This window comes from Dermacentor albipictus, chromosome 7 (assembly GCF_038994185.2).
Source record: "Dermacentor albipictus isolate Rhodes 1998 colony chromosome 7, USDA_Dalb.pri_finalv2, whole genome shotgun sequence".
Taxonomy (NCBI): domain Eukaryota; kingdom Metazoa; phylum Arthropoda; class Arachnida; order Ixodida; family Ixodidae; genus Dermacentor; species Dermacentor albipictus.
Window position 1 is genome coordinate 21,745,415 of NC_091827.1, and position 13,425 is coordinate 21,758,839.

General features: G+C 44.0%; 1 protein-coding gene across 1 annotated transcript in view; it reads left to right on the forward strand.

Annotated features, from left to right (window-relative positions):
- The first annotated feature begins 5,753 nt into the window (after positions 1-5,753).
- Positions 5,754-13,425, forward strand: part of LOC135897543 (protein-cysteine N-palmitoyltransferase HHAT-like) — a 36,593-nt gene continuing 28,921 nt past the window's right edge. Inside the window, exons 1-2 of the mRNA XM_065426187.1 lie at positions 5,754-6,005; positions 9,285-9,367. Coding sequence (XP_065282259.1) covers positions 5,947-6,005; positions 9,285-9,367 — 142 coding nt within the window. The 5' untranslated portion in view covers positions 5,754-5,946. The remainder of the gene's footprint in view (positions 6,006-9,284; positions 9,368-13,425) is intronic.

Genomic DNA, 13,425 nt, shown 5'->3' on the forward strand with positions numbered 1-13,425 from the left:
TAGACAACTAGCCCATGATTAATGAAATAATTAATGACAACAAATTCAAAGATTAGGACCAATGCAGAAATGAGCATTCATGCTGCTTGCCTGACTCTACGTACTTCTGTCCTCATCTTTGAATTTAAGCTTAGCGATCTTCATCAGTAGAGAAATGAGTATAAATGGCTGCTGTGTGCTTTGACTATGTATTACCACTTACTTAATCAACTAAACACTGCAGTAAGAAGAAATGCAGAAAAGAGTAACACTGCCTACTGAAAAACACCACACACAGGAAACAGTAATTTATGTGTGACAACTGACTGGAAGCCATTCCACGAGAAGAAGTAGAATGCCAAATATGTGAGCCAAACAAACAGTTTGTTCGGCTAGTATGTGAACAAACAAACAGTTATGTGTGAACAAACAAACAGTTGTGCGGCTAGTATGCTTCGCATAATATGTAAACTTCCTGCTTGCTGCTTCAAACAAATAAGACGTATCTACCCCATCCGGCGCCCTGTACTGTGCGGAAAGTATTCTTACAGAAAAAAAAAAAACTGCAGTGCCACATCCCATTCATGTTTCCATCTTCCTCGCGTAACAGAATGCGGAATAATTGGTTCGGGTTCTTTTATTTCGGTCGGACCTCGGTCGCCGAAAACAGTTTTAGGTAGCCATTATATATGCTAATCTTTGACCCGTAAGTCGTGTGAAACTTTCTGTCCAGTCCATGCTTAACAAAAAAAAAGAGAGAGAGAGATAGAGATAGAGAGAGAGAGAGAGAGTGAGAGAGAGAGAGAGAGAGAGAGAGAGAGAGAGGCAGCGTGGTAGTGGCTACATAGTAGATATGGCATTGCGCTGCTAAGTCGAGCTCACGGTTTAAACCAGGTCGCGGAATTCGGCGGGAACGAAATGGGAAAACACTCGCGTGCTTCTGTTCAGCTGCACGTTAAAGAACCCCAGGCGGTGAGAAGTGAACAGCGAGCTTCATATCGCCAAACGTAAAACGCCAGAATTTGTTTAATTAAAAAAAAAGAAATTTATAAAGAAGGTAGCTGCGGCCTTCGGCTTTTTTCTAGGGGTGTAAACGAAAGAAATTATTCTGGAATCTGATTTCTGATAAAAACATATTACGCTTATCTTATATGTCATACCTAAATGAAATGCAGTTCCCAACTGTACGACCGTTCAACTAAGCAGCTTCTGCATTATGAACGGTAGCTTTCGGTTATCCGGCGCACCATCATAAGGATATTAATGAAGCAATTAAAGGAACGGCATGCTTCACATACACGTACACATATTTGTAGAGCTTCTTAGTTCGCGTTGAAGAAGATAAGTGTGGTACCAGATCGGGCGCCCAGTTTTAATGGGTTACAGATATGGTGAGGCTGTCAAGAAATGTTTTCCTTCCCTGAATGAGGTTAGCAGATTTACTGGCTGCCACAAAAAGGAACGTTTATATTGGATGACAGCTAGGAACGTCTTCAGCGGGACTGATTAGCACACGCGCGTCAATTCTCTCAGGAACTGTTGCGCCTCTGCGCAACGGCCATGACAGTTAGCAGTACAAGCATTCGGAATAAGAGTCCTCAACTGCATCAGTCTTTCACCTTCGAGACTTCAACAGTGCTGTTATGCGTTACATTCGAATGGAAACGGCTATTCGATAATTTTTAATAGTGGATTCTGAAGTCGAATATGATCTGAATGGCAAATACCATTCGATTAGACTATATGTTTCTACTACATTTCACCTGTTGGCACGTTGCAGTAGATTGGCAGACAATTAAGCCACGGAGATTACATTAGTAAAAACTTACCGGTCTCCCCGATTCGGTTTGAGTACATAGCCAAATTCTTATCCCTAACGCTGTTGTTCATATCAACATCCAATAACTCCTTGATTCCTCTTCTCGGAAAGTCGATTGGTTCACCTGGGGTTGGTGCAGTTTTTAAAAGAAACACACTTATTCCAGTCGGGAGTTTTCACTTTTCCAAGTGGCGCATTTAAATATATGATAATTTTTCTCTCTCATATATATATATATATATATATATATATGCCTATGCACCTTTAGAAGGCTTCTGTGGCAAAAAATTACGTGTTACTTTTAGAAAACAGTGTTAAAAATAGCACTTCAACTGGCTCAAACTACAACTGGTGCCGGCCGACAACAGTCGAGGGCGCCCCAAAGCAAGCAAAGTTTACCTCGAAGCGCATCGCTCATCTGCATCTCTTTGCGCGACGCACTTAATAAACCTGGTTTATTTCACTGTAATATTGTTATCTTTGATCGTTGTCCCTGATCAATATTCTACCAACAAGAAGCGCACGTAAAATGACACGATAACAATACATTTTCATTGCGTAGCTTCATGTTGCAGATAGGCGGCTTCTGTGACAAAAATTACGTGTTACTTTTAGAAACAGTGTTAAATATAGCAGCTTAGCTGACTAAAACTACAATTGGTACCGGCAGACAAGAGCCGTGGGCGAACCGAAGCAAGTAAAACTATAACAACATTTACTGCACAGACTTTCTGCGAGAAAAAAAAAATAATAAACTGGGCGTCCGTGCAACGAAGGTGCGCTGGCTAGCAGACGACGCACTTGACAACGACAGCAAAATCGAAGATGTCATGTTGCATAACCCATGCATTAAATAAGTATACGTAGGAAAAAGGTGTCAGTATAACTCTGCAGTTGAAATAAAGCACCATTATAGGAGCGTACGCGTGCAATCGGTCTCAGCGCCCGCAGCGAAATTACGCTGAATATGCCGCGAAGCCGCGTCTCCGCCCCACTTCGCCCCTACACACACACACACATATATATATATATATATATATATATATATATATATATATATATATATATATATATATATATATTTGTCGTAAGTTTCGGTCAGCGGTTCCGGTGCGTGGTTTCGGTAGTTTCGGCGTTTCTTGTTCCTGGGCGCCATTTAATAGTTGTCATATCGGAACAATTTTACGTTATTCCGGCCCAGGATTCCTTTCGGTCACCGATTTCAGTGCATGGGTGCTACGGGAAGTTTTTCGTCCAGAGTTGGTCATATTAACTGAATGGGATCTTGCTGGCTGGTCATTCAACTGTTTTATCCGTCCTCCATTTCGCAAACGCCGGTATCGCGTTTAAACGCTCTGTTGTGTTAGCTCATGGTCCTTAATTTGTGCCTACTGAAGATGGTTGCTTTTTACAACATGCAAAACCATCGCACCAACGTCTGTGAAGGCCACCATCACGCATGCTCTCGTGCGCAGTGTCCTGCGATATGACACAAGAGTGTTCCCATTTTGTTCTTGACGATGGCAGCGCCGAGTTGATAGTATATTTAAAAAAGTGCGTCGCAACCTATTACGTCCAAATGTTCACCAAAAGACAGCGCACGATGCGGGCGAAATGCGAAATGATCCGTGTACTTAGATTTAGGTGCACGTTAGAGAACCCCAGGTGGTCCAAATTCCCGGAGTCCCCCACTACGGCGTGCCTCATAATCAGATCGTGGTTTTGGCACGTAAAACCCCACAATTAAATTTTTAAATACCAGTGTGAATTTGTCCTGTTTCCACGGTATCGGTATGGCCGTTCTTTCAGTCACTGTTTACTCCAACCATAGTTCTGCAGCCCTTCTGGAAATGTGTTCACACGCGAATATGAAACGCTTTACGAAATACGGTTTGTGAAATACAGCTTACGAAAAAACAAACAAAACAAAACATTATCGCTTTGTTGTGCAGTACTGTAAAACGATATTTGGTAAAAATATTAGGCTTGTCTATGTGCCAGCAACATTTATTGAGTTCCCTCACATTTATTTTCTGCAACCACTGGTCTACAATACCCGTGTTACTATCGTTTCGCAAGATATATATCTGGCGTTCAAGCTCCTTTATTAAATGTGTGACCTGTTGTGAACGCCTGTACTATGTCTCTAAATTCTGTGTTATTGCTGGATTGTTGCTCTTTATGTACCTGTTTATCGTATTCTTCTTTGGCTGCTTCATTTTCAATCTATTTTTATCGCATAACATTTGGTCGTAGTTACTTTATCTGTTGACATTTTGTTTTGTTTCCTTGTGCGCCTGTATGTAGGCGTCCGAAGGTTCCTGGGCCCACAAAATAAAGATTGATTGATTGACTGATTTATTATCTATAGTCTACGTAGCCAGGAACCTTTCTGGATGTCTATGTGTGCTGTTTTGCATGCGTGTGACTAGCATATAAATACAATACACTACATTACGATACAATGCAATACAATACAATACAATTTTATTTCCATAAAAAAATGATATAGGCTGTGGGCAAAAGCTGCCCCTAAGATCAGCTTGTCCCAGCACGCTCAGTGCAATGCAATCGTCGATGGAAGCAAAGGCGCGACGCTCTACTAAATGTGGAACCACATATGAATCAGATGGCAAGAAAAAAAAATTAACAAAAGGCGCAGATTCACACCAGAACTAACGCGAATTTAAAGAAATAAAAGTAGCGTGGTGATTGGTTACGTCTGAAATGGAAATGATTTATTTACACAGAGAAAAATAAATTCTAAGGTTTCATTCCGTAGTTCTTGAAACATCAATTATAGTTCTATTGTGTTAATTCATTCAAAAATGGAGGCAGCGCATATAATATATTTTTTAGCAATTCGTTTTCGCCCCCAGTCCAATCTTTGAAATCTACAGTAATTTCGTTCTTCATTCAGTTTCTTGTTTCAAGTCGTGCATTACAAAACAGCTCACTTACTGAACATTTACAATGCGCAACCAACTATAACCTCAGTCGCAGCACTTCTAGACAGGAACCATAACTATTTCTTCAGTCTGAGAAAACATACGCCCGAGGAAGCACGCAAATATTTTTTGCGATTTCTTCGTAGCTGCTGGGCTGCTGTTAATAGCGTCAGGGTTGCGCCTCCCATTGAGCTTTAGGGCATCGCACGCTTAATGCGAACACGTGGGATCGTTCCCCATCTGCGGCGACTTGCTTTTTCAACCACTTTCATTGCCATTATTTTATCATTTCTTTAATTAGACGAGTAAGTACAAGTAATTTCCCATATGTTTTCCTTGGTGCCTTTGTTTGTCGGCTTCTCATGATACGATTAATAAAAATCGGGCCCTTCGGTTAACCCCCATTCTTCTCGTTCCCGCTGAGTTTGACACACTAAGCCGAGTCCCTAGACAGGCGGAGGAACATTCGGGCAATGGAAACAAAAGATGTTCTCGCTGCTTTTCTAGCACAGGAGGAATGCTTCTTAGGCTCACGCGACCTTTTTCGGGTTACCATTCCCCGACATTTTAGTGCTGGAGTATATGTGACGACGTCGCGTTTAACAACTGGGAAATGGCATGCATGGCTTCTGTTTGCTGCGCCTTGCCGAAAGAAGGAAAAAAAATTGAAACAAAGAAAGTAAAATGTGCTGGGCATCGCTTTCTCTACAAACGATCATAAAAATTCGTACGTTTGCTGTACTCCTTGTGTTTTTGTTAAATACACTATTTTTCTGCAGTCAAGGAACCACATGCATCTGTCCGCAGAAGGCTCGCCGGGGATGCAAAATGCCGGCATCGTCGATCTGCCGCCGCGCGTCTTTTTGTTTTGCGTCTTTGTAGACATTTTCCATCGCTTTTTAACCTTTACGGACGCGGACAGCTGGCCGTCGTAGCTTCAAGAGTTTGATGACGTGTCGAAAAAAAAAACGCAACAAAAGCCCCACTCGGCACATTAGATTAATTCTCTCGAAATGACTGCCATGCTAACAGCTGCACAGTTCTCTGACACAATCAAGCTTCTCATCGCCTTCGCAGCACCCTGGGGCGTAGTGTTCTAATGCTCGACAAGTGATCGGTTTCCGCGAGGAAGTATAGACGCAACAAGTTGGCGACTTGCCAGGTTTCTCGAGTGATTCTTCGTGTCGGAACACTTGTGTGATGGCCGAAGAACAGTGCGCGAGGAACTCTGGACACCAGGAACTCTCTCCGATGCAAAGGTTAGGTGATCACGCTTAGCGAAAGCGCGCTTGCACTGCCTCACGTCTTTTTCGCACGATCATTTTATTAGAAATCAGTGCTGCGCTCAATTTCAGCAGCACATTTACCATTATTTTTTCTGAAGTTAACAACGAATCCAGCATTCCGTTTAATTTCCCCAAGCTTTGCCCTAAGGAAGCACGTATATCGCTCTTCATATCTATAATTTCAAAAAATCGGACTAAAAAAAGGCAGCGGAACAAATGAGCCAGGTGTGTGTAATGTTATGTTTGGCAAGGGCAGCAGCCTGTTTGGCGGCATTCTTGGCAAGGACAATAAGAGGCAAGGATAGCGCTTGCTCTTGTCTAGTCTTCGGTTAATGTCCTCGTCTAGTGCAGCGCTGCTACATAATGAATCTTGCAGAACAAACTAACCCAGTCTTTGACGTTACTGCTTTATGATTTATGACGAGACACAATAATACCAGCTTCGTCGCGTTGTTGGAGACATTATTCTGTGCATCTCCTCGTGACCCCCCCCCCCCCTCCCCCCCAGCCCCAGTGTTCTATTGGGACCTTGGCCGAACCCTTGTCGTCGGCGTGATGGTCTCAAAGCTGTCATCAAATTCTTGCAAAATAGGGGTCCTTATTTGGGACTTCGAAGAGTCCTCGCAGCTAAAGTTCAATCATAAAACTATTGTCGTCCTCATCATCAGCACGTTCCGCTATCTCTCTCTCTCTCTTTTTACTCTCCTTCCCCGACGCTGCGTAGAAGGTCAACATCCTGACTTGGCCGTCCTCTCAGATTTCCTATAATAAACATTGTGCAGATTCAACATACACGTCGGAATACCGCATAGGCTAGTGTAAGGGCCTCACCCCCAACTTGGCAGTCCAAAATTTGAAAAAAGAATTTCTAACGCAGAAGCAATTGCGTTTGGTGGCCTGATTCCGCGCGCGTGCTTGGGCGAATCTTCGCGCGTTGCGTACTTCCGCATGCCGCTACTAGATGGCGAAAGCCGGTGCGTGCAAAAGTCGCCCGCTTGGCCGGTACCATTTCGACCAAAAGGTTCGGTCCCGTTTAAGGAGGGGCGCACTTCGTCAAACTTGTTAAAGAAAAAGTACGGCCCTTACGCGAATTTATACGAACCTAAGCTTTGAAGCGGTAACTTAAATACCATAAAACTAAAGGTGATGCGCACAGTTGGCTTTATCGTCATCTATGCAACATGTAATCGCACGCAATGTCAACGTTTATGCGCCATACTGGTCACACTTTTAATTCGATCCAATGTTTATGTTTATGTGCTACACCGTTCACAGTCTAAGCCGAGGTGCAAACAGCAGTTCATGCGAAGGGACACTGTGAGACGTCGACGCAGTGATGTCACGAGGACGGCCGAAGGTGACGTCACCAAAAACCATCGTCGTCATACCGTCGTGGTCATTCCATCATCGCCATTCCTTTTTCTTCATGCGTGTGATTCGCATGTTCCAGCAAAACAATCAAGTTTATGTTAAGCGTGGCGCTGCCCGGTGAAAATGTGCCCAACATAGCCGTGAGTTCTATGCTTGCAAATGGACAGTAAACGAGAAGAGACTTCTTCGCATACACCAGTGAAGGCTTCGCTTAAACCCATTCCCACTGCGAATATGGTATCCACGTTTACGTTAGCAGAGCAAAAGCTTCTGAGCTGTGAGCGGGTCCATCTGCAGCTGTCGGGGCTATGTTTCGGAGACTAAGTATGAAGGAAGAGAGAAAAAACAACTTTATTTTGTCAGATGTTCTTTTAATCATTTGGTTCTTTCTTCTGCCAGGATAAACTGCAATGGGTCACCAGGATACAGCTGGAGACTGGCTAATTTCCCAACCCTTACAGAGAGAAGAGAGAGAGAAATAGAAGACAGGGAAGGCAGGGAGGTTAACCAGACGCATGTCCGGTTTGCTACCTTGCACTGGAAGAAGGGGGTATGGGGATGAAGAGAGAGAGGGAGGAGAGAGAGAGAGCACAGTTTCGCGCACAGTGGAAGGTTCGCACCGAGTCTACACAGGGTTCCCAAGACTTGTCGACTTGAGGTATTTCAAGAGTGCTTTTGTGGCCTTCTCTGCCATCGACGCGAACGGCAAGGGTCCAATGAATGAATGAAACCACGTTTATTCCACATTAAAATGCGCCGAAAACACTGCGGTGGAAAGGGAGGGGTATTATTGCAAAAGGGGAAGGGTGAGGCTGCCTCCGTTTTGTTAACGGACGTCCTGGAGGCAGCTAAGTGGGGGCCGCATGACGCTTGTGGCTGTCGCGGAGCCGATCGCCGACCGGTGGTGCCGTCGGGTCCTGGAGAAACAGCAGTGCTCGCCAGAGCTCGGTGGTCCGGAGACGTGGTATCCGGGCAAGCCCAAGTCCGGAGAGAAGAAGGCCAGGGTCCCCGCTGTATGGTGGCCAGGGTCCAATGATCTTCATTACAAATATTGACTAATGTATACGGGCTGCTTCTCACCTAAATGAAAGAACTGCGACGCCCATAAAGCGGACCTTGCACATATATTGAGCGGCTGCCCCGAGTTAAACCCTAGGGCGGAATTCCGACTTATAAAAACTCTTTGGACTGGGAGGTAGCGGTGTCCATCTCGGATCCTGCAGTGCAGCTGCGGATCGCCAACTGGGCTTTCTACGGAGATTGCCGAAAGTCAAGAGCTTGCGGCCACCTCACGAAGTACTGAAAGCGCGTCATCGCGCTCGTTGGTAGCGCATCGCGCATTATGGGACAGCATGTGTCTCCTCTAATGAGAAGTTCACAAGGCAGTACCTCGTCCATTCAGAAGTTGCAGCGCATCTTATCATCGGGACCACGCGGGAGATGAAATATGAAATAGGAGACGATATGAAATACGCTGTTGTCAGTTGAAAGAGACCAGCAAACTCCAGTCGCAAATTGTGCAGCAGTGTTTTACCTTTAAACCTCCGGACATCCTCCACCCGAGTGCGTCCACAACAAACTAGTTTTCACACTGCCGTTCTGTGAAGTCTGCGACAGCACGACGCAGCCACGAAAAAAGAGTAACGATAAAACCGTGAACTTGGAGCGTTCCTATCCTAAATGCGACGCACGTAAGCAGAACGAGCACTTTATATATATATATATATATATATATATATATATAAAGAGTACGACATTGTTATGTGTGTTGCATATAGGGCAGCTAGTATTGTTCTGAGTTCAAGCCTTTGGGCAACTATAGTAAACGGACAGGGGGGCGACCTCCTAACCGTATTTCAAGTTCTCCTTTTCAACTTACAGGTGCGCGACCCGCTGTCTGCACTTGTTCGTCTGGATTGCCGTGGTCGCGTACGCAATGGTGCATTTCGCCACCAGCGAAGTCAGTAAGTTCAAGATTTACAAGTTGACGCACGAGTCTCGGTCGCATGTAAATTGTCAGTGTTATTGTTACTATTGTTCGTTGTTGTAGCTGTCGCGTAACTGCCAATGCCCAGAATTCATTAAACGTGAATTACAGTGACACCTGGGCTTTGCGATGACGCAAGCGACAATCGATGGACACAAAATGCTGGCTCTCCCGTAATCGAGAGCAGATCTAAGCATGAAATGGCGACCAGCAAAGCAGATTGCCTGGTTGGAGAAATTACGAAGATTACTCAGAACCATCGCACAACCAACCGCGGCACGCCGCTCACGCCTGGTCACGTAGCGTGGCGCCATCTCTCGAGGCGCCACAAAACCCTCGCCGCGGAACTCACGGACCGCTGGCGTTGAAAAAGCACATGTCATTCTGTCTCAGCGCCACAAGATGACAACCAAGTGCATGGTGCACTGTATTTGCCTTTTGAACGTCACTATTAGAATGACAAATTAAACTTCAGCGCACAAAAAGTTACAGCTTGAGTGACATTGGGAACGAACATTAGAAATCTGAAGTAATATTTCTTTTGTAACATGTTTGGGTTGTAACTAGCATATGTAATGCAGTCCTGTATAAGGAGTTATGGGCAAGAGACAGCATTTTCCTAAGTTTTGACTGGTTGTCCCGAATGAACTCGTTTTAACGATGCCCGGGTGTTCTCGTTTCGTTCTCGCCCCATTAGCCACTAGAATAGAAACTTGTGCGAGCTGGTGGTAATTCATGTTTCGGAATTCAACAGCGCTAAACAGACAAGGCCGAAGGAAAAGAAGAACACGACACTGGCGCTGACTCACAACTGAAGTTTATTTTGAGGAAAGTCACATTTATATACGCATGCCGACACAGGACAACATGACACCATCTGAGCGACTGTGCATGCGTATTAGGAGCTATCCTGGTGCCTTGTCGAAACACACGTGGAAAACATCAGGGCGGCATTACGTGGACAAACCAGTGCGTTAAAACATAAGAAAACCACAAACCCAACAGAAAACTTCCCTATCAGACTTAGCAACAATCTACCGCGAAACACTTAATTTCTTCAATATATCTCAATTCTTTCTTACTAAGTGTTACAGACGGTCTACTAACGTACATTTATTCTTCCCTATCAATATGAAAAGCTTCCATAGTCTCCCTTGTGGTTTGTTCTTTATGCCAGAACCAACTAACAGTTTATTCCGCTAACGGTCGGCACCTAATCTCTCTATAATGCAAAGGCAAGTGCAAAGCTCCCGTACCTTTCAATCATGACAAGTGCTCCTTTAATCTACACGCGGCGGCCGGACTGGCCCACATAAATCTTCCCGCATGATAGAGGACTTGTACACAACGAAAGATCTACATATAACGTATATATATTTTAACCTCTCGGAACAGAAACTGAATTCCTTGCCATGACCCAATAATTTGTTGTGTAAACGGGAACAAATCGTACGAAGTTTGTTGAAGTGGACATGACCACACGTACCACATACCTACTAGCCTCCTTCTTCAAGCAATGTGAAAATTTGTGCAAATATGGCACTACCACCGGTTCTTTTTCAGTGAGTGTGGAATCACTTGATTTTCTCTTTACCTTATGAGTATCATTTTCCAAGTTAATAAGATTATGACAGGCCAACAAGATTTCACTTGCCGGGTAACCAGTATTCTGTAATCTCTGAATCTGGGCAAGCAAACACTCTCTCAAAGAATGCTCATATGTCTTCTGTAACACCGCACACAGTGCGGCGTAAACAATACGGGTTTTTACTATTTTAGAGTGTCTTGAGGAAAAATTTTAAAGCGCCTTTGGCGAACGAGGCTTACATATTAAACGCAAATGGTCCTTCCGAAACCTCACTCTAATAGCCAGGAAGTGAAGCTCATCTTCGGCAGGTAACACAAAAGTAAATTTTGAACCTTACCGCTTTCCTGAAAAATCTTTAAAATACCAGCTACTTTACTATTTAGGTTCTCTCTTTCAGTGATGATCAAGAAATCATCAACGTACCTAAAGGCATTAAGGGCCAAGCTTCCTAATCTACTGGCAGCACAATTATCAACTTGACAAAAGAAAATATGGCTTAAGGATGGGGCCACCTTCAACTCTGTACAAATTCCCGACTTCTGTAAGAACGTGCTCTCTTTTGATTGAACTTACATAAAGCGCAAATAAAACGACAATTCTAAATACTTTTCAGAGATGTACCGCCATTGCCAACAAACTTGGATTCGTCGTTATCATTAACTACACAGGACATGACAGTCTTCCTGAGCTCATTATGCGGCAGCGAATAAAACATATCTTCAAGGTCTATACTAAAAGCCAAACATGATCCAGGATTCTGTGTTTTCAGAAACTTAACCATGCTGTCTGAGCTGCTAACGTAAAAATGGCCAACAACGTTAAGAGCCTCAAGCTGTTCTTGTAAATACCCCGAAATTACAAATTGCCATGTCCCCCTTTCAGAAATTATGGCCCTGAATGGGAAATATGGTATATGGGTTTTAACTGAAAAAAAAATACCTGCAGCTTTAAACCTTTAGTCTTCTTGACTCGAGACGTCAGGCGTTCCAGATTTCTATCCTGTAGCATCGCAAGTGCCTGCTGCTTAACTTTAGGTGCGTTCACATCACTCCGGTAAAAATTCTTCGAAACTGCCTCTTCAGAATTTTCCGCAAACACATGTACCGGCATCACTACAAAAATTCTTTCCTTATCCGACACACACATTGTGAGCTAGTTCCTCTCCAAAAATTGAAGAACAGAATTCACAGGCGAAGTGTTATTCCGAGTCGAAGAAGAGTGAGCGCAAAAGTCGAGACATTCAGACACGCATCTATCTTGCTCAACATCAGGAACAAACTGGGTGACAGACCTTGAAAAAGCAACTTGCAATATGCAGCAAAAGCAATATGCAGAGACATATTAACCAGAACAGCAATGATTATCGCTAGAGGTATTGACATGCTGATTTGCTGAAACTCGTACAGTTATCGGTTCAATAAGAAAACTCTATGCTGACTTCAAACCTGCGATTGCAGCATGTTCCTTGTAAATTCATAAACTAAAATGAGAATGAGAGATATTGTTAATATATCATCTATGCAGTCTAGAGATTCTCAACCCCTTGCCGTCAAGTGCTTTGAGTACATATGTCAGAGATAAGAAAACACTCTCGCACTGCGAGTAAGTTTTTTTTTAAAAATTAGATGTTAGGAGAAGAACGTAATTCAATAGCAGTGTCTACAGAGAGCTTAAGATTTACTAGAAGTCAAAACTTGTCGCGCACTTCTTTACTGGGGTTGAGACAGTTTTAAATAAGATGCAGTGTGTTCGCATCTGGTTGTGTGCATGCTCGTGATTGATATCCAGCGCGTCCAATTCTTACACCGGAAGCTGGTTGGTGCAGGCAACCTATTCAGGAGGGTCGAGTTGTTAAAAGCTCTTGCGCTTCAAAAAAAGAAAAAAGAAAAGACTTGCCATTCCGGCTCTGAGAAAGTGAATTTCCAACGAAGCTGTTGAAAACCACCACTACAACTGCTGAGTGGAGTATGCAATGCTCTGTTGCTTTAGAATAATGGTAGTACTCACAGTAATTGTAATTTTGACAGCGCGTCGACATGCATTGCGGTGCTGCAACACCAATGAAACCAGTTCCTAGGTTGCTTCTTTTATATACGAAAGGCTAGTGACGTCACTCCTCACGTTGCAAGCTGCAGCTGCCGCGGCAGCTTGCGCTACCGTAATCTTTACCGGGAACGTGTATGGGCAGCGCTACGTGCCTCGCACTGTTGTCCGGAGCACCTTATTATCATCAACTATGCGGTTCGGATGCTTGTTTCGTGCTTGTTCTTTATTGAAAAGGATGCCGTTCTGTATGTTGTATGCGTGACTCCAAGCAATGTGTGCACTGTTCGCTTCAATTTGCTGACTGCTTGAATCCTTGAATCCTGCTTCACCTCCACGGCGCGTCAGCCCGCTATTAGAGACTTTTAGCGTATCGCTATTCGGGCAAACCGGAGCGTTTTGAG